Raw genomic sequence first — 21,436 nt, forward strand, 5'->3', positions numbered from 1 at the left:
TTTCAAAATTGATTGTTAAACTAAGTTTTTACTTTTCCACATAGAATTACTTAATCAAATATGGCAACTTCATTCATTTGAATTGAAAATCTAGAGATTGCTAGTTTAAATAAAAATAAAAATTGAAAGAACGAAAAAATTTTTCCATTAAAAAGAACTAAATTACTTGAAGCTAGTGTTATAGTATTTGAAAGCAGTCCAAATCAATATATCTAAATATGAATGCTTCCAAAATGTACTATTTCACAACCTGCATAATAGGCATTTGCCTTTTCTGAAACCTTAGCAAATATAAGAAAATGACATCCTAAACAAATCAATTTGAGAGGAATACATGGGAAATTTGGTACCATGAAGAACCATGAACTCTCATACCATTATTGAGTCTTTCAAAGAGGATACACAGAAGAGGTTTTCAGTGTCTCATTTCTACTATGGTGAGACTCAAAGTTGCAGTATTCCTAACATATATCAGTGCTATACATCATTAACCATAAGATCATCAACTTCCAGGTAAGAATTGGGATATTAAAGGCAAAATTAATATGACATACAAACCAACATGTTAAGCTGCCAAACTAAAAATTTATCTAGTGTACTAAATATTCATAGATTCATACATGATAATATTGCTCTCATTACATATTCAAAATGTTAAGGAGAGAAACATAATTAAACTGAAGGGAAATATAATTTTGCTTTTTTGATGGATAGGAGCATAACTGTCCTGCGTGTTGTTCATCATTTCCCCCTGAAATTTAGAGAAGAAAATTTTTGTTGTCTCCTTAATTTAAGTGCTCATCACTAAGGTTATGTGTTCATCATTAAGTACAATTTAAAAGTAAGATTTAATTTCACTTACGTGCTCATCATCAAGGTTATGTTGTCTCCTTTAAGAAGGATCCTCCCTGATCAAAAAATAAAATTCTTCAGAAAATGCACAAGTGGAAAAGATGAATAGAACAAAATTTGACAAAATGTAGCATACCTAAGGTCTTTCTGCTTTTCTTTTTGATGTTCACTTCTTCAGCATCATCAAGAACCAAATTCATGTATTCATCAAAACCCTGTTTGAAAATGAACAAAATCACATTATCCTTGATTATCATCTCAGATGATCAATATCTTAACAAGGGTATGCTGTCTACAACAACTACAACCATTCATCCCCATCTACACATTTTTTAGAAGCCAACGAATTTTAGAACACGCTGTTCTAGATATGAGCTCATAACCCCAGATTGCAATGGATTAAAATACACACATTTTACAGTACTGAATAAATACACTGTTGGGTAATATAGTGTATGACTAAAAAACTTTTGCATTTTTTTAGAGACCAACAGAACACCACCATTAAACTAAATTCCCCCAGAATCCAATACATTGATAGTCACAGCACACATATAAAGTCAAATACAAATCATAAGAAATATCATAACAAGATCCCGCGTAATGAAGACTTTTAATCTGATTAAAAAACAGGTTAGAGTGAACAAAACACAATTTTGATGAGCACCCATGTAAGAAACAAGCATAAAAACCAAGATTCACAATGATTCGGCCTTCAATCTTCAAATCCTTTTGCTCAAAAAGCCAAATCTGAATGCGTGCTTTCTGCGTAAATTACAAAATAGAGAAAGAAAATCAAGTGAGTAAAGGAACAGGGAAATTTTGGGCTAACCCGGAAGCAATGAGTGTGGGTGGAAACTTACGCTCTGAAGAAACCTAAAAATCAAGTTCTGGGAAAAGAAAGAAAGAAAGAAGGAATGAAACTAGGTTAGAGTTTGAGGAAAATAAAAGGGAAAGAGAAAATAGTTTGTAGAATGAGGATGGTACAATGGGCTGAGTCATAACCCTCTGAACTTTGGTGCTCGCCATGGCTGCTAAAATCTACCAACAGATTGAAAGAAGATGGTTGAAGAAGTGAGAGCAAAAGATTAACAAAAAGAAGAGAGAAAGACAAAAAAAAGAGAGGGAAAGAAAGAGATAGAAGCTTTGAAAAGGTGGTCTTGGTTTGGGTTGTCCCAGTGGAAGATCAAGTAAGACAAAAATAAAAATATTAAATAGAAAAACTAAAACTAAATAAAAAAAAATACAATATTATTATGAGAGGGTCGAATTATACTTAGCGGTCTTGTGGTTAAATTTTTTTCGATTAGATTATTTCTTTTAAAATCTGCATTTAAACTAAAAATGTGATTAGACATAAATTATTCTATGTCTTATTTATATGCAATAAAATCGAGTTAGATCCTTTTATTATTAAATTTTATAAAATTGGATACGAATATTCATGATAATACGAAGTTATAATTTAACGTTAACAAAAAAAAATTATATAAATTATTTATGGGGTAATATTGGATAAAAGTTATAATGATATAATTTAGTTTTTCATTTTTGTAATGTTATATGACTGGAATTTTTTAGTTCCTATGAAAAAAAAAATATGAATTTTTTTACTCGATATCGTTGATTACAATTAGTTTAACATTAAAAATAAAGTATAATAGTTAAATAAAAATATTTTAAATTAATATAATTAAATTATTTCTATATATACGTATAATATATTTATGCATTTTTTTATAAATAAGATAATTTGTATGATTTTTAAATTAAAATTTTAATTTTTATAAATAAGATAATAATAATAATGTATCAAAAAATTATATATTTATGTTTTAATAATAATAATAATAATAATAACACTAATAACAATAATGTATGTTTTGAAAACACTTTCGATATAAAATATTTCATATTAATGCAATAATATTTAATTAAATGAAAATTTGTTGAGTGCTAGCATTTAAATTTTCCAAATTGAAATATATTTTTATTGAGTGTGGTCGGGTTTGTTCTTAGAAAGAGTATACACTTATTTTATAATGAGCTAGAAATTTTTTTAAGAGTAAAAATATATAAATGCGAAGGAGTATAAATATTTTATTATTTAAAAATAAAGTTTATAAATAGAAAAAATAATTATTTAAATTTAATTTTAGAAAAATTATTATATCTTTAGAAAAAAAATTCTCTAAAAATTGATGATTTTGTTTATTTTAAATACTGAAGTCTATCACAAAAATTCTCATGGAAAATAGAATAATTCTATCTCATTAGTTTTTGTTGATTTGTCTTAGCCTAGAAATTTCAATAATCTTCGGTTCATGCCTAAGTCTCTTCTCTAACTTAGTTTGAGTGTAGAATTTGGCTAGGTATTCAAACTTGGAAACATGGATATTCACTGAAATACTTCCTTACTCCAGCTTAAGGAATTCAGTTTTTTTTGCAAACTTTGTACTATTGGACAAATATTTCTCCAAAAATCTCATTTTGAAATTCTCCCAATCCACCACCTCATATTTGGCTTCCATCATTCGTTGTTCCCAACCACCAAAACTCTACTTCACCAGACAACAAATAGGTTACAAACACTGACTTCTTATCTTTATGATATGAGGTTATCTTGGAAATCATCTCAACCTCTATGATCCACTTATAAACTTGTTCCGGAGTGGAATTGTAACTAAACTTTGAAGGATTGTTGTACCTTACAAACTCAATTAGTACAAACTATTTATGTGGATGACTGAAAGAAGGAGTTATTGTAGTCATTCTAGTTGTCTCCCACTATTGCATGGATGCCCGATGATTATGAGTCATTGCCATGTTTTGTTGTTGAATGACATTAGCCATTATTGTTGGAGATCCCACATTGACTAGAGATTAGAGCCTTTCATTGTATATAAGTGGGTGCAAACCTCAAACTCATGAGCCGGTTTTATGGGGTTGAGTTAGGCTTAAAGTCCACTTCATAATATGGTATCAGAGCCATTTCGAGCCTATCCTAGCGAGTGTTTGTGTTGGGCCTATCGTGCCACCCGCTATCGGGCCGCTATCGGACCACCCAAAATATATAGTCCCACGCACGAGTTGGCAGTCTCGGCGTGAGGGGGGTGTGTTGGAGATCCCACATTGACTAGAGATTAGAGCCTTTCATTGTATATAAGTGGGTGCAAACCTCAACCTCATGAGCCGGTTTTATGGGGTTGAGTTAGGCTTAAAGTCCACTTCATAATATGGTATCAGAGCCATTTCGAGCCTATCCTAGCAAGTATTTGTGTTGGGCCTATCGTGCCACCCGCTATCGGGCTGCTATCGGACCACCCAAAATATATAGTCCCACGCACGAGTTGGCAGTCTCGGCGTGAGGGGGGGTGTTGGAGATCCCACATTGACTAGAGATTAGAGCCTTTCATTGTATATAAGTGGGTGCAAACCTCAACCTCATGAGCCGGTTTTATGGGGTTGAGTTAGGCTTAAAGTCCACTTCGTAATAATTATCGTAGGGTAGGAGATATAAGAGTCATTTTATAAGAGATAAGAGAAATGTTTAGAAACTATCTAAAAATTCTCAAGAAACTACATGAACTTGTTAACTACACAACACACAACCTCCTCTTATATAAAAAATGTAACATCCTCTCTGTTAAAGTTATATTAACTAATACACATACATAACTCATCACACAGAGACACATACACATGCACACATGTACTTGTTGTGTAGACATCAACTTTAACTCTTTGGAGTATGAAAACACTACTTTTTGCTAACCACAATCTATAAGAATGTTATTGGCTTATAGCCAATCCATCTCCAAGATCACATCCAACTCTTGTGGAGGTAAACAAATTAAATTTATTTAAAATGTGTATCCCTTTATCAAAACAGGACACTCTAAGTAGACAAAAGAAGTTGACACCTTCCCATATACTTGTGTTGAAACCAGAAGCTCAAATTGTAACTCTTCATTGACATACCTATTTCATCAATACACACACTTGACAAAAAATAGTGTGTCAATTGTTGAACAAGGTGTTTTGGTGGTTTTCAAATCTGGACTGAAGACTTGAAGGATCTACTGTGTGTAGTTAGATAGATTTTGAATTGTTAATTTACACCTAGTTATGATCCAAAATCATGTGATTCTAAATCTCTTTTGAAAGTTTTGTTCTCTAAAATATGTGTTAATTTTAGTTAGTTGTTTTGTGTTTTAAATCAATTGAAAAAGTTTATGTTCAAAGTCTGGTGACTACAACAAGTTTTTCAACCAGTTGATTTATTGTAACAACCGATTGAATTACACTTAGAGGTTATTTGGAATGAGGGATGACATAGTGGATTTGTGAGGATGATTTATTGAAATTTGGAATGATGTGATAGTTAGGAGAAAATTTAGAAATTATTTAAAAAATGTAAAATGTAAGTTTACAAATTTACCCTTGTTATTAAAAGATATTTTAATAATGAGTTATGGTATATTTTGTTGTGTATGTTTAAGTTAATTATTTTTTTCTAATATATAATATTAATAATTACTCTTATTTTACAATAAAAAATAATTTTATATTAAATTCAAACAAATTTATTAAATATATTAAAATTTATGAAAATAATATTTATTATTATATACATTTTTTATTTTATATAACTATATTTTTTTTTCTATATTATAATTTTATTTTATTATTCTTATTATTTATAATTATATGTTTTTATTAATAGTATAAGTAAATATTTTTGAAATTATTAAATAAATTTATCTAACTTTGTATATTGAATATTGTATATATATAATTATATTAATAATTATAATAGTAATAAAATAATTAATATTATTAATATTTTAAAGGTATTAACGTAAAATACTATTATCCTACGTGGACATTCCGTCTAATCTTTGCATATGTGAGAGGAAAGAAAAATGCATCTAACCCCACCTTCAAACATGCTGATTCAAACACAACATTAGTGTTTTTAAAAGGATTTAAAAATTGATTTGTTTTCTTTTGTCTTTTCTGTAAATAAAAAATAGTCGGTTATTTCAATAATTTGAACTGGATATTTTATGTGCAATCTTTACTAGAAAAAGAAATTAATGAGTTTGTTTTGAAAACCAATCAAGTGCTTTTAACATAATTATGTTATGTTTTTCAAACTATTTTTAAATGCTTTTAAGTGATTTCAATTAATGATCAAATAGTCTTAACCACTTTTTAAAGTCTATATAATAGCTTGTTAATGATCATTTCAAAAAAACAAGAAGAGAGTTTTAATAAAAATGTTTTCAAGAGAGATCAAAGAGCTTTTAATATTTTTTTGAGTCTTGGATCATTGTTTTTGTGTGAAGTAGGAATATTACAAATGTCCAATATTGCAACCTCAAGTTAATTAAGATAACATTGTTACAATGTTCCTACCTCTAGTTCATTGAGATAACATCCCTAGGATACCGCATCCAAAGTATTGTTCATTTTGAAGCTTAGAACTTCATCATGATTTTGTTCTTAAAGACACCTCTATTACGAAGTGGACTTTAAGCCTAACTCAACCCCATAAAACCGGCTCAATGGGGTGAGGTTTGCACCCACTTATATACGATGAAATCATATGAAAAATATAACCGATTCTTTCCTTTGTTTGGGCTCCTGGCCCGCCGGAAGTTTCGTGTTTAATACCGATATTTTAGCAACAACTCCAATAAATCTTAGTGTAGTGTTAGGTGTACTGGTTTTTTTTGGAAAGGGAGTGTATGAAAGGCTTTCATCTCTAGTCGATGTGGGATCTCCAACACACCCCCTCACGCCGAGAGTGATAGATAGAAGCTCGTGCGTGGGACTATATATTTTGGGTGGTCCGATAGCGACCCGATAGCGGATGGCACGATAGGCCCAACAAATACTCGCTAAGATAGGCTCGAAATGGCTCTGATACCATGTTACGAAAGAGTGGACTTAAATGAAGACCAGTACTGTTGCGAGCAATTTCCAGTCCCAAAAAGTAAGTGAGATTACCTAAATTTTTTATTATTGACATCAAGTTGTTTTAAAATCCAATTTTTGGTAATCTAAGAAATCAAGTCCTTCAAGTTGGGTAAACCCTTTGGCAACAACTCTATCTTTGTGGCGCTCAACAGTGCCATCAGAATGGTATTTAATTTTATATAGTCAATAGAGAATGTATTTAAAGTGTTATGGACCTCGACTCCTAAACAATGTGAGACTATTGACGGTATAGAATAAATATAAAAAATTTATTTTAAAAAAAAACAATCAATTTTTTTTTAATTTATGATTTTTTTTCTAGTTTTTAACCACGTAACAATCTCTGAAATGGTATAAACTTTTGAATCCAAACAATTGTTCCCTTTACCTGTCTTAATCTCACAATTTATGTTATTATAACTGCCCTACATTCAATCCTACCGTTCATCAATGGCTTTCTATTATAATCCATATTTATTGTTCTGATTTATAAAGGTACTGATTAACACATGTAAGATACATATCTTCAAATAAACTGAGTTAGATCTCTTAACATGTATTTTTCTAATGCTGTAAAGCAACTTATATAACATTTACTTTTCTGTAATATTGTCATCAGTGAAGATAAATATAAGTATATTATTATTTTTTATGAACCGTCATTATTTGAAAGTGAAGGATTAACATAAGAAGCAGTGATGATAAGAAAGAAGAAAGAAATCAAAAGAAGAAGAATCTTGGGCAATAGCTATAAGTAGAAGGTAACACGTGTTGATCATTGGGAAGTTATAAGCTAACAATGAAACAAGTGTCGTGCATGCTGCATTCGCGTGGCATGGAGCAGTGCATGGCTTCTTCCACCAAATTAGGATCATAAACTCATCAACGCGACATCCTTTTGCTTCGTCTCTTTCATCGCCTACGGCAGCGCTTCATCATTTTGAACCAAAACTTCTACTTCTTTCTCTTCTTCTATCTTCTTACACCATTTTCTCTTTTCTTTGCCCCCTTTAACTTCTCCCCTCTTCTTCACCACCATTCTAGTAAGTGCCTATCACTTGCCTAATATATCACCTTCTCTCTTATGTAAACAATTAATGACCACCCAACTTATACAGTTTAATGTGTTAGTTTTACTTCTGTAATAAGTATTTGCATTATAGAAGTACCTTAAGAACAATAGATAAGGTTAATTGTTGTTCTTATTGTTATGATCATTGTCAGGGATGTGATGTTGTGAGTGAGACATGTTTATGTAACATCTTTGTTTAATGTTGTTTCGATAGGAAGTGAATAAACAAGAAGAAGATGTCGGGTGTGTCTCTAGCAATGTCTCGTCCACCAGCATCAATGGGAGAACAGAAGGTGCCTTCAGCAGGCACAAAATCTAAACGACAATCAGAAGAGGCAGGACTTGGTAGCATGATGGGTTCACTACGCATGATAGAGCTTCAGCTTGTGGCCTTCATTTTGGTGTTCTCAGCAAGTGGCCTTGTCCCAGTCCTTGACTTGGCTTTCCCTGTACTTGCCTCTTCTTACATTTTGGCACTCTCACGTTTTGCCTTTCCATCAAATTCGTCATCATCAGGTCCATCTGGGTCGGGGACTGAGATCTTCAAAGGGAGCAGAATGTTCCGAATGTATGTGGTTTTGGGAACCACTACGGGGTTGTTCTTGCCACTGGCTTATGTGCTTGGAGGGTTTGCAAGAGGGGATGAACATGCTGTGCGTTCGGCCACACCGCACTTGTTCTTGTTAGCCTTCCAAATATTGACTGAGAACATCATTAGTGGGTTGTCTTTGTTTTCACCACCTGTGAGGGCCATGGTGCCCGTGATCTACACAGTCCGGAGGATCTTTGTGGATATTGATTGGATTAATGATGTCTGGCTCAACAAGACTTTGCCTATCAATGCCAACTTTCAGGTATTTTTCTTGCATCAAATTAAGATAATTGGCCTTCTAACTTGGCTAGATTTTGAAACATGAAGGAAATAGTTAAAATCATAATGAAATGAAATATGAGTTTAATCAGAAACGGTCTTTGAGATGACTTTAAAGGTGTTCATTGCCAAAAGTCATCAAACTTCCTATGCATCTGGTGATTTATGATTGATTTTTTAGACTGGTAGTGCATTTTGATTAAATTTGTAAAATATATGCACAATATTTCATTTTTGTGTAGAGATTAAAACATAACCATGAGCATTAAAATTAATGCTCATATAGAGATTAGCACTTGAAATGAGGGCAATAGTTAAACTTTTATTTGCTATCAGACTCACCTCAATTATCTTTATCCAAATTGAAAAGTTGTGTATAAGAGCGGGTTCCTTTTCAAGTTCTTCATTTTTCAGAATTGAGACAGATAGTTACTTCAAACCACTTGACTGACCCATACAGTGCCAGTTTTTAAAAAATTAACTGAACCACTTTCTAAAACCAGTCCAATTGGGATAATACATAATAAAAAAGTGTTGCTCCTTTTGGGTGGTGATTTGGTTTCTATGATTCATTTTTTCATAATGTTATATCATTGCTACTAGAACTTATGTCTCGTGTCATGTATATATGTAAATATGTGTGTGTGAAATGAATGACTTTGGAGTGTTGTAATGCATGCAGGACTTGGCATGGGATTGGTTCGGGAAGTTTCTGGCAGTGGCCAATCTGGCTTATTTCTCCATCAATCTATTCACGTTCTTGATTCCTTGCTTCCTTCCAAGAGCTTTTGAGAGGTATTTCCAAGATAAGGGAGAGATCTTCTCTAAGTCAGCAGAGGACAAGCGATCTGTGGTTCTCAACAAATCCCAATTACCGGAAAAGAAGACAGATTAAGAGCTAGCTATACCCAATTTCACTTCACTTGCAATTTTCAACACTTCAGCATATTTTGTTTCTTAGAAAATGGTTATGACTGTTATTTTGTTCCTACGTTAGATTAAGAAATTATGTGGTCTTTTGATAAATTTTATGTATCATACATGTTGATCCTAGTTTGGAGATTTTCTTGACTCTTCTCCCCTTTTGTTCAATAATAACAATAGCCATCTTAAAATATCAATTTTGAATGACATCTATCTTTCTGTGATACACATTAGAGTCATGGAAAAGACGCATATAATACTTGTTTTTGTTGGCTGAAATACAACAAATTCTAGGCAGAAAAGAGCACAACTATCCTGTGTGTTGGTTAGAAAAATGGAAGTCTATAGGCTCAAAAGAGTGAGTCCTTGATTACTTAGTTTACTTGGCTGTTAAGGAATACCAGAGATGAATCCTTTGCCCACAAAGCAGCTCTTAGTTCTTTTCTTCTGTTATTTGTTTACGGATATTTAGTGTCAGTGCGCTTGTTCGTACCAAACCTCCAAGTAATCCATATGTTTACATGAACTTCCACCTAATTTTTTTTAAGAGTAAAAACAATAAATCAATCAATTTTTTTATAAGTATAAAAATTAGTTTATACAAAAATTAAAAATAATGAAATAAAAAGGCTATGAAATCTTATCTACAGTATACATTTGGTTCTACTGTCATGTCAAATATTGTTGGAATGCACTAACTACAGGTAGGATTAACTGTACTTTGATATCTAAACTATACATTTGAAATCTGAGCCAAGAAGCCAAAAAGAGCTACTTGAGAACAATCTCACGAAGAAAAATACAAAAATAATTTTCAATTATCAATATCTCAAGTATTAAAAAAATTCTTAGTTAAGGTAATTATCCAACAAAAATTATAAAATTTCTCCATTTGTACAATCTTGTATTTTTTTATGTAAGAAAAAAAAATAAAAGGTTAACTCCGAATTGAAATGGTTTCAGTGATGAAGAGTGATAAAGAGAGAATGTACTGGTCTTTAACTTGGCAAGCTAATCACTGTCAGCACAAGAGTTGTCTTCACCGTAAGTATGAGATGGGAAAAGTTGGTAGTTTGAGCTGAGGGAAGAACGAATTTCGGAGATCAACACGGGTGGATAGAGAATGTCAGGAATGCAGTTTGTGGTTGAGAAGATCAAGACAAACAATTCTTTTATAGGTTGGTTAAGTATTCCCACGTGCTATAAAACCATGTTATCTACTATCCCACATCATCACAGATTATGCCTCCAAACCCTGCCTAGGGTAACCTACTAGAATATCCTTTCTTTAATGAGACTTGGCCAAGGAGATGGGTAAATGATAGGAACTGTGCCTCAAAATGGGACAAGACATCTTGAAAGATAGAAAGTAGAACTTGGAGTACTAGTTCGTGGAGTGTGATGTGTGCATTTTTTGTTATAAGGAATGGTGTTACGTATCAGTGAACCCTGCACAGTCTCGGATTTATGCACATACTACTAACGCATCCAAGAGGAATGCGTTTTATTCATTAAAATAGACAATTCACTATTCATAAACGGTTACTTTCATTTTGCATTTATCACCAACTTTTCCCAAAACAAACAGATCATTCCAGATGACACAAATTTATCGTTATCAAAATAACTCCTGCAGACAACAATGGAATGGCAACTTCCAAATGTTAATCTTTCGAGTTATCAAGTCCTACATTAAATAAGCCGCTCAAACTGAGTTGGTGCATATACATTCGTCAACTAGAGCTTTTCTTTCACCTTGCCCCCACTTTGCTATTAAACTTCATATCAACTCAACTACAGAAACAAAATCTCGTTTTGCACTATCCGTAGCATTGAACATTAAATCTCCCCCTCAAACCATAAATGTTATAGACCAGTCTTCTGCAACACGGACATAAGGTTTGCGCACAGTCACAACAGCTGGTGCGCGTGCCCTTAGAAACCAGAGGGGGCCAAGTTCAATATCGATCTTTTGATTTGATGGTTCAATGAGTGCATTTTTTGAGCCAGGAGCTTGTCCCAGCAGGATAATCCTCTCGATGAAAGCATCTGATGGATAACGCCTATTGCTACCTGAAGCAGGTGCCAGGTCTATAGAAGTAAGTTTCCCATTCGAGAAAATAAAACGTCTATGGATATAGGCCCCTTGCAGAAAATTAAAGCTGCTGCCATCATCAATGTAGAGTTCACCTTCAGCTTCTTGGGAACTATTCAGAGCTATAACCTGTCAATAAAAAAGTCATAAAAATTATCAAGTAAATTACTTGTCTACTTTCGATTACTGCCCATAGTTATCCTGACAGCCACAGCATTTCCTAACTTACTGTCTCAACCTCATGTCCGCCATTTTTTTGGTTAGAATGAAAACAAACAAGCAATCAAGATACTCAAATAAGTCCAGATCCACAAGCATTTGATACACATATTAGTGGACAAATGAGATTCAGATCTTTTTTTGGATTTTATTTATACACAACCAGACATGCAAGTACTCTTCCAAATGCATAAAGTCATTCAGATTTTTTATGGCGTTATACACATCCTCATATAGAATAAAATACACAAAAACACAAGTGCACACGTACCCATTCAACATCGTTATTCAAATCACAGATAAGTGGGCAAAATGAATATTAAAATGCATTATATTTGCTTAAGATGTGCCTCAATGTTCAAAGATGGCCAAGTAGATGGCCTGATGCCAAGTAGCATGAGGGCCTGACTAGCATTAGGGGTGTCAAAGTGAGTCAACCTGGCTTACACATTTTGGCTCACCACGAAATGAGTTGAAAATAAGTCAACTTAATTGACTCACTTTTTCGTGAGCCAAAATTTTTGTAAATCGTCTCGCCTGTGTATAGCAACTTATTTCACTAAACATTAACCAAAGTGATATCATAAAAATAGTAAGTAAAAATCAAAATGTTAACTAATATAATTGGACAAACAAATAAATTAAGCATCCAAACCATTTAAATACTATTGAATACAATTCTAGTTTTAAAGAAACAAAAGTGTCAACCAACATAAAAGTGGTAAATAATAATGATGAAAAAATTTACAAAAAAGGTTGTTGGTGGGTTATGAGTCAACCCACCTTCAATCTAGCTCGAACTTGTTTATCCTGCGGGTTAAGTGAGCCGGTTCAATTTGACCTACATTTAAAAAAACTATATTTTTTTCAACCCAACCCAACTAGAACCCGTGGAGAACGGAGCTGGTTCACAAGTTTGAATCCATTTTGACACCCCTAACTAGCATAAACTTTATTGTGATCTACGTATATGTATGACAGCAAAGGGCTTTGAATAGAAAGACAATAAACCAAGACCTAGTAAATAACAGAATAGGCAAGAATTATGTCCAATGAGACACAACTGGCAATAAGCATATTCACAAAAGAATTACGGTAAATCAACATGAATACATACCAGAGTGTAGGGATCATTAGCCATCTGAGTGGAACTTCTTCGAAACCGGTCTTTCCTTGCAATAATGGTCCCAGCTCTCTGAAAAGCTGGAATGCTCTCCTCAGTAACCTCCAACTTGTGTTTCACCCTTCCCTTGTACGCAGTTCCAGTTCTTAGGTCATACCAAGATTCTTTTCCAGGCAAATAGACAGAGGCATGCTTAGCTCGCTGTCAGCAACAAACCATTCTCAAACTTAAGTAAAAGATCACAAAAATAGAAGGAAATGATTTGCAAAGGAAAACATATATGTATATGGAAATTGATTAAATCACCTCAGTATAGATCCCTTGCACTAACAGGCTGTTCCCAACCATGAAAGCTTCGTCATTGCTAAAAGTAGCTTCATCAGATGGGAATTCCATCCAGAGTGGACGAACCACAGGAACACCGGTAGTGTTAGCTTCCCTGAATAATGTGTAGAAGTACGGGAGAAGTGCATAACGAACATGTATAGCATCTTTAATCAATTCTGTATTTCGTTCTCTGCAATATCATAAAGATAATCAATTTACAATGTTGACAAATAGATACCTACACAATTCAGGCCACATGATAGTCAAGGTGCACAATAGATACTTATAGTGCATATTCATCAAATTCAATTTTATAAATCCAAACATTAATGCCACTTATTAACCACGTGCATGTGGGGGAGAGATGTAGCCACATGAAAGTTATTTGTTGATTTCAGTAATCATGTGTCTCTGTGATACGAATTAGCAATTACAATACAGCTCTACATTTACATCTAAGATTTGCATGATATTTCTGTGGGTTCATCCCTTGTTAGATATTAGTCTGGTTTTTAATATACATCCTTCTCTTGCCAAAAATGTTTCACTGGACAATCCACTCTTAAACAAAGAAATGAACAGTAAAAGAATTACTTGTAAATTGTTCAGCGGAAAGGAGTACCCAAAAAACCTGTAATATATTAACTTTGGGACAAGGAAATCTTGAAGTAAAGCAGTCGTACCCAAACAACCATGGTTCTCGTCTTTTCGTGTCATGATGGGCATGGGCCCTAAAGAACGGATAGTAAGCTCCTAGCTGATACCAACGAACCAATAATTCAGGTTCAGGATTCCCAAAAAATCCACCAACATCAGCACCTGCATAATGTATATGAGATAAGAACAAGATATATGAACAAAAGAGAGGAATTTTTCTAACTCGTGCAAATAAATATATTGACTGGCTATGAATATGCAAAGAAAAGAATCATGAAATAAAAATACATTGTGAGAAGGACAATACCCACCAGAGAATGACACCCCAGTAAGACCAAGGGTCAAAACCATAGGAATAGAAACTCTCAGGTGATCCCAGTCGGCAGTGTTATCCCCAGTCCAAACTGCTCCATACCTTTGACTTCCAGCAAATAATGCTCTTGACAAAACAAATGGCCTGTCATTCCCATCACCACGCTTCACTAGACCATCAGCTGTCGCCATGTGGAAGTAATATCCATAGGCATTATGCAACTCTCGATGTTCCACGCCCCCATAGTGTAAAATATCTCTAGGCATTGTCACCTAAATACAATGCGTGTAATCATATCTTCAGTTTCACTATCTCTAGGTGAGCATTGGAAATTTAAGAAAGAAATCTTGAAGGGGCATAATAGCACAATGAACTTGTGGATTACATGGAACCCATACATCCTGACTCTGCTTCCGTGACAAAAAAACTTAAATGCATATAAACAGACATCATGAGAAATGAGGATTCATAAGTACGGACATAGTATAAAAGCATCGAGAAATAAGATTATTATACAATTCCAGCACGCTAACAGGATCTCCAACAAGTTTGGCCAGCTCTTCCCTCTTTTCTTTCAGAACTATTAATCAATGTTGGTTTGGTTTCACTCGGACTCAGCAAATTTTAGAATCTCCCTCATATCATGAGATTATACAGTGGTAAAATCTTATCTTAGTTGAGGAATTTTTATTTTTATTCATCATACTCTCCTTCTCCTCTTTCTCCCTAAGTGAACTTTTATAGCCAACCTATCATTGAGCACCACAAAACACTAAAGAATATTAATCATGATGGTGTGACTGATAAGTTGGCTGATCATGATATTAACCTCTACTGATCTACATATACGTTTTTTCTTATGTTAGACTTTATTTGTTAAAGCTATAATATTTATTTTATAAAAACTATTCCTAAATTGTGAGGCCTCATTATTAGAAGTCAATATTGTGCCAAATTATTTCAAACCTTGCATCATTTTAGAAGCTCATAAGATCATAATGCTGCTCATTCATAATTATAATGTAAATATATGGTGAAAGGGAATTCCTTCAAGCACACAATTTCAATTCAGCCTCGAAAAACTTTCAAATGCTCATTCCAACTTCCCTATCATAACCCTAAACAAGGGAAAAAAGAGAAATGAATTGGCATACCTCTGGACCATTGAAAACAGAAGGTTCATTCATGTCATTCCAAATGTAGAGCGAAGGCGTAGAACCAACATAATTCTGGTATGAGAACTTATCAGCCCACCAGGACCTAATTTCCGGGTTCAAAGTATCAGGATACGACGAGGAACCCGGCCAGCACCATCCATCAAAGTCATTGCCACTGGAATCCTTAACATAATACCCCTTCTTCGACGCCTCTTTGTGCAAAAAAAAATCATCATCCCGCTTAATGTGAGGATCAACAATGGTCACCATGCGTCTCCCTTTATCAGCCAACTTCTTCTGCATCTCCTCAGGGTGCGGGAAAAGAGCCCTATCCCAAGTGAAATACCTCTTCCCATTAGTGTGCTCAATGTCAAGCCACAAAACATCATAAGGAATATCCAACTCATCAAACTTAGAATCCACATGCTCCACATCCTCCTCATCACGGTAATTCCACCGGCACTGATGATAGGCAATTGAAAACATCTGGGGCATCGCCGGAGTTCCGGTGACCGCCGTGTACTGTTGCAAAACATCCTTAGGGCCTGGACCAATGAAAAAGAAGGTGTCCACAACACCAGCTTCACTCATCCAAAGCGTGTCAATTCGGTGAGAAGGAAGCGCGATATGAGACTCAGCAGCAGCTTCCCAGCCAGGGGCAAGAACGTCGATTTGCATCTCCGCAGCGTTGAGCCAGAAAAACCCAGAACTACCCTTGGTTTTGCCGTGAGAAACCATGAAGGGGATTGAACCGTAGAGGCCGAAAGGGGAATCGTGGATGTACTCAAAGACATCGAGGTTGAAGAGACGGTAGGGTTCCGATTCTTCGACGTTTGGGCCTCTGGTGGGCCTCAGGGCGAGAGTGGTAGCGCGTTCAGGGATGCCATATACGAAATCGGCGCCATAGAAAGATACGTCGAAGGAGATTGATTGGGGACCGTAGGGTCTACGGTCGGTGTGGGAGCGGAAGGTTTCTTCCCAGTTGTCGTCTTCGGATTTTTCTTTCAGTTGCTCGAAGTCGAAGAGGCCGTGGGAATTGAGGGAGATGACGCGTTCACCGGAGTTATCGTCGCGGACGAAGAGTTCGAAGGGATCGTGGCGAAGGACAGCGGAGTGGCCGTCGGAGAGGTAGACAGAGGAGGCGAGGCCGTTATCCTCCTCCGAGAGGCGTGGGAGCCAGAGCTTGGAGGAGGCGAATTCCGGAACGACGACGTCAGGGACCTCGAAGCGTTTCTTGGGAGGGGAGAGGGAGGCGTCTTCATCGATCTTGAGACGTAGGATGCCGTGTTGGTGGACGGAGAGAGTGAGGATCAAGGGTTTGGCTTGGGGTTGGGATTTGGAGGTGAGTTTGGCGGTGAGGTCGCCGTCGGAGATGGTGACGTCGGTGGCAACGAGGGAGGAGGAGCCGGGGATGCGGGATCGGGCTCGCTTACAGAAAGGGGTTTGGTGGCAGGTACGGAATTCCTCTTTCTTCCATGAGAGAACGAAGGTGAAGTGGGAGCAGAGAAAGAGAAAGAGGAGAAAGAGGAAACGCAGCGTTTTGATCCTCATCTTCTCAGTGTTAAGAGTGAGTGAGTTAGTTGATGCAGAAATGGTTAATAGTTGTGGCAATTTTCTTTAGCAGAGAATCGGCATGTCCTTCACGCTTCCTCACTTTGATCGCTTGACTTTTTTGGTTAATCTTTTGAAGATGAGTTATTCTGTAAGATTACTGTAGCTCATCAAATTCTTATACAGCATTCAGAGTTTTGCATCAAATGCTTTCTTTTTCTGAAACTAGTTCGATTTTATTTTGAAATTCTTAAAATGAAAAAAAAAAAAAATCGAAATAGGTAAATGGCGAAATCATTAGAGATTTAGTTAAGACAAAACTGTCATAAAAAAATTAGAAATCATATACATAGAATATATATATACAATTTTAATATTAAAATATATTTTAACATATTAAATTTAGAAAAAAAAACAAAAATAAAAATAAATCATATGTGAAATACGATTCAGTTAGAAATTTGAAATACATTATAATATATAAGTTATATAATAAATACGTTTTAAATATTTTAATATATACTAATTTTAATATATCAATGCTAAATACAAGTTCAAAGTAAATTCACGTAGTTTCACTTGAACTCGTATGTGCTTTTCTTCATTTGTTTTAGCTTTTTTCTTCATGTGCAATCCTTCACGATATAACTTGGTTCACATGAGAATCTTGGCTGGATTTGTAGGGAATTACTTTATTGCATACTTTAGTCAAAGACTCCATCATGCTTTATTTGAAAGTTTGGTGGTTTGACAGAAATTCTCAATAATGTTTCCTATTCACTCGTGAAAGCATGACACCGTGAATATGTTGCTTGAATGTCTTACATTGCATTCAAATGCATATAAATTGATGTGTTATTTCACATAAGCATTCCACCATTTCCTTCATTGTTGTTTCCTTTATGTGATTAAAGAGATCAAGAGTTTAACTTGTGCCTTATACTATTGTCTGGGCGTCCATATCATCAAGTAAGAATTAAATTTATTTTGTCAACTTAGAAGTCTCAGTATTTAAGAAATTTAGAACTTTCATATTTTTTATTCTTTCAGCTACCAGTGGCAGTCAATGCACGACTACCATATGATATGTCCCTTTTGTAGTTGCAACATAAACATGTGACGAAGGCTTTATGGGAGGGAAACGAAAGACTAATTAGGCCTAGACAACATTCCATCTGGGTTCTCAAACATTTCGAAAGACTTGATGACCGAGTTCAAAATTTAATTCAACATGTTGGGTTCGGACACATACTAACATTGAACAACATTGGCATAAATCATCATCTATTCTTACGACATTAGTCGAAAGATGGAGAACTGAAATGCACACCTTTCATCTGCCACTCAGAGAGACGACAATCACTTTAGAAGATGTTGTCATTCAACTTAGGCTCCCAATTGATGGGGAACCTATTACGGGCATTATTAGCAAGGACTTGGTATCTCTATGTGAGACATTGTTGGGATCCATGCCACCAGTGGTTTAAGGAAACACAATCAAGATATCTTGGTTGAATACTTCTTTTCAGGACTTGTCACACGAGGCAACATATATTATTATTGCGCAACATGCACAAGCGCACATACTAACATTAATTGGAAGTTTATTTATGCCCACACATCGGGCAGTCAGGTTCATTCGATGTATATATTGTTATTGACTGACTTAAATAATGTATCAAACTTTAGTTGGGAGTCAGTTTTGTTGGTGTGTTTGTATCACGTATTGGATCACGGTATTAATTATAATCAAGACAATATCGAAGCGTGCATGTTGCTATGAGTGTGTTGGGCGTGAGACTGAATGACATGCTTTTCACCAAGCATTAAGCCATTGAGTGCTTTTGACATGTTGTCGGGGTTGGATTTTTGCTTGCCAAGAGGTTATTGTTTATTTTTTTCCTTTTAATATTGTATATTAAAAAAATTCGTATTAATTATGACATGACAAACATTGATCATAGGTGGACTCAGAATTCCCACCAATCAAACACGAGTGGGATAAGCGTGGTTGAAATCTCGAAAACGCTAGATCAGCTGCAACCAAAACAGGTTATCTTTTTCATCCTCTAACAACTAAATTCTTCCTGAGTAATCCAACAAATTAATAATGTTATTTCCTATTGTTAACAGTTTTTGTGGACTCCATATCGGCGACCTCAAATAAGTCGGGCGGTTGTACCTTTAATCTATTTTGCAATTGTCCAATTTCATCAAGCAAATCGGGTGATGCGACAATTCGAATCGACAACCTATTCCACACGACCCATGCAACCTCGATGAAGTTCATAGAGAAGACATGCGTGGGAGATCAGATAGGTACTAGCCACAATATCATCAAAGGTGGATAACAATGTGGAATGATCGACAAAACCGTTTAATTGAAGGAGTACCATTCCAAGAAAACAACCATTTTTGTGATGAATCAACTTACATGCAATGGTATATCACTCATACCATTTGCTACATATCACTTATAGACACATGTGAAGATGATGTAAGTTCAATTTTGTACCCATTTGATATTGTTATTTTTTAAAATTTGTACATTAATTTTTTTAAACAAAAGTACGACATGTCACTCGATAGTCAACAACACTATTCTGTAGGTCACCTTCTTCATGTTGGGTCTTCATCAAATGTTGCATGAATTGGACAACAGGTCCAATTTCAATCTGTCCCAATCAACCACCACAAATATTCAACTTTATGGGCCATCACCACAACATGTCTACCCAATTTTCCTACTAGCAAGTGCCATCAACTTACACCAATTTTCCATCACAAGGAAATATTTTTTCTCCAGTCCATCGCAGATGTTTGATACTTCAACAATGACACCACCCTCCGCATTTCATCCAACTCCTACCATGCATTGCTATCGACCTACAATGTCTTCAATGGATCCGAGATTCCATCTGACGGCAACGAAGAAGAAAACAATGATGATGAAAGTCCACCTCTGTTTAGACGTTCGTCAAGACAACAAAGAAAACCTCCATGTGGTACAGGATCTTATAGATAGTTCGCTCATTTTTAAGTTGTTAAATTATGTAATCTTTAAATTAAATTATCATATTAATGTGTTTTTACTTAATGTCAAACTTTAATATTCTTCTTAAACTTATTTATTTCCGATTAACGTTATTCGTTTTAACTTTTCGATTATTTTTATTTATTTATTAAAAATTCAAAATAATTTTAATATATTAAAAACCAAAATAATTTCAATCATTTTTTAATTATATATAATAAAAAATATTTTCTAAATTTATTTAATTTTCTATTATTTTTATTTTAAATATTAAAATCTAATTTTCTTTAATTATATAAAATAAAGTTATAATAATAAATTAAATTTATCTAATTTTATATTGTTTTTATTTTTATTTTAAATACTAAAATTATATACTAAAATTATTATATATTAGAACATTTAAAATATATTTATTATATAGTTTTTTAAATTTTATATATTATAATATAATAATGCTTAAAACGTGAAATTGTATTACATATATAAAAAAATTTTAAACAATTTAATGTGTTAAAATATATTTTAATATTAAAATCGAGAAATAAGATTTTAATTAGAAATCATATTTTATATATACAATTTCTAATTTTGTTTGAAGTGTTGTGGAGATTTTGTCTTATTAAAATCTCCACTCCAAATGTGGTTGTCGAAATTTTGTCTTATTAAAATCTCCAAATAAATTTATTGAGATTTTATTTTATTAGGTAGATTTGAGTTAACTAAAATTTTATAAATTATTTTTATTATAGTTGAATAATTTTTTTTAAAATACAAGTTACTTATCATTTTCGAAACATAAATTTTTTTTATAAAAATAAAATTTTTCATTATTAATTGAATTATAATATTGAAAATTGTAAAAGAAAATTAAAAAAATAATTTGAAATGTAGGAAAATAAATATTAAACAATGAAAAATAAGTTAAAATAGACTAAAGCAGGTTCATAATTGATTATGAGTGACTTTTTTAAGAGGGAATAAACAATTATGGATGTTTTTGTTAAGAATTAGGACTATATATTAAAAAATATATTTAAGTCTAATTTATTTTAAACTAATTTACCTATTTTGAGAATAAAAATAAAAATATTCACTTTAAAATTTCCAAAATGAAGTTGCATTCTTTTTAGGAAAAAAAACTGCATAAAAAATTCACGACATTTTTTTCTTACGGAAGTAATTAAAATATACGGAAGTACAAAGTTTTTTTCACATTATTATTATTATTATTATTATATATATATATATATAAT

The 21,436-nt window shown here is 33.8% G+C and overlaps 3 protein-coding genes across 4 annotated transcripts; 1 reads left to right on the top strand and 2 right to left on the bottom strand.

Annotated features, from left to right (window-relative positions):
* Nucleotides 1–565: 565 nt before the first annotated feature.
* On the bottom strand, nt 566–2,040 carry LOC137822611 (uncharacterized). 2 transcript variants are annotated; one of them, XM_068627521.1, is made up of 6 exons: nt 1,840–2,040; nt 1,716–1,742; nt 1,555–1,617; nt 989–1,067; nt 863–908; nt 566–751 (listed from the first exon to the last, which is right to left on the bottom strand). In XM_068627521.1, exons 1-6 carry the CDS (start codon nt 1,879–1,881, stop codon nt 742–744), a joined length of 267 nt encoding a protein of 88 aa, XP_068483622.1. In that variant the 5' UTR covers nt 1,882–2,040; the 3' UTR covers nt 566–741. The 2 variants fall into 2 exon arrangements, with proteins under 2 accessions (XP_068483622.1, XP_090152062.1); XM_090295936.1 differs by lacking the exon at nt 566–751 and having other exon boundaries at nt 859–908; nt 1,840–2,035.
* A 5,681-nt stretch (nt 2,041–7,721) lies between these two features.
* LOC137822906 (uncharacterized) lies at nt 7,722–9,901 on the top strand. Its single transcript, XM_068627931.1, has 3 exons — nt 7,722–7,880; nt 8,124–8,763; nt 9,463–9,901. Exons 2-3 carry the CDS (start codon nt 8,146–8,148, stop codon nt 9,673–9,675), a joined length of 831 nt encoding a protein of 276 aa, XP_068484032.1. The 5' UTR covers nt 7,722–7,880; nt 8,124–8,145; the 3' UTR covers nt 9,676–9,901.
* A 1,332-nt stretch (nt 9,902–11,233) lies between these two features.
* On the bottom strand, nt 11,234–17,357 carry RSW3 (Glycosyl hydrolases family 31 protein). Its single transcript, XM_068627906.1, has 6 exons — nt 15,593–17,357; nt 14,437–14,710; nt 14,152–14,287; nt 13,448–13,658; nt 13,136–13,342; nt 11,234–11,928 (listed from the first exon to the last, which is right to left on the bottom strand). The coding sequence occupies exons 1-6, from the start codon at nt 17,144–17,146 to the stop codon at nt 11,557–11,559; spliced, it is 2,754 nt and encodes a 917-aa protein (XP_068484007.1). The 5' UTR covers nt 17,147–17,357; the 3' UTR covers nt 11,234–11,556.
* Between the last annotated feature and the right edge of the window lie 4,079 nt (nt 17,358–21,436).

Source organism: Phaseolus vulgaris, chromosome 9, assembly GCF_051622355.1.
Source record: "Phaseolus vulgaris cultivar YP4 chromosome 9, ASM5162235v1, whole genome shotgun sequence".
NCBI classification, from domain to species: Eukaryota; Viridiplantae; Streptophyta; class Magnoliopsida; order Fabales; family Fabaceae; genus Phaseolus; species Phaseolus vulgaris.

What these genes read in the sequence shown, in the direction of transcription:
- LOC137822611 (XM_068627521.1), bottom strand. Translation starts at nt 1,881, where the DNA reads ATGGCGAGCACCAAAGTTCAGAGGGTTATGACTCAGCCCATT. An exon ending in GGGTTATGACTCAGCCCATT is followed by an intron (nt 1,743 to 1,839) that starts GTACCATCCTCA and finishes TTCTTTTCCCAG; the next exon opens with AACTTGATTTTTAGGTTTCT. An exon ending in AGATTGAAGGCCGAATCATT is followed by an intron (nt 1,068 to 1,554) that starts GTGAATCTTGGT and finishes ATTTTCAAACAG; the next exon opens with GGTTTTGATGAATACATGAA.
- LOC137822906 (XM_068627931.1), top strand. Translation starts at nt 8,146, where the DNA reads ATGTCGGGTGTGTCTCTAGCAATGTCTCGTCCACCAGCATCAATGGGA. An exon ending in CTATCAATGCCAACTTTCAG is followed by an intron (nt 8,764 to 9,462) that starts GTATTTTTCTTG and finishes TAATGCATGCAG; the next exon opens with GACTTGGCATGGGATTGGTT.
- RSW3 (XM_068627906.1), bottom strand. Translation starts at nt 17,146, where the DNA reads ATGAGGATCAAAACGCTGCGTTTCCTCTTTCTCCTCTTTCTCTTTCTC. An exon ending in CTGTTTTCAATGGTCCAGAG is followed by an intron (nt 14,711 to 15,592) that starts GTATGCCAATTC and finishes CATTGTATTTAG; the next exon opens with GTGACAATGCCTAGAGATAT. An exon ending in CTAATGATCCCTACACTCTG is followed by an intron (nt 11,929 to 13,135) that starts GTATGTATTCAT and finishes TTTTATTGACAG; the next exon opens with GTTATAGCTCTGAATAGTTC.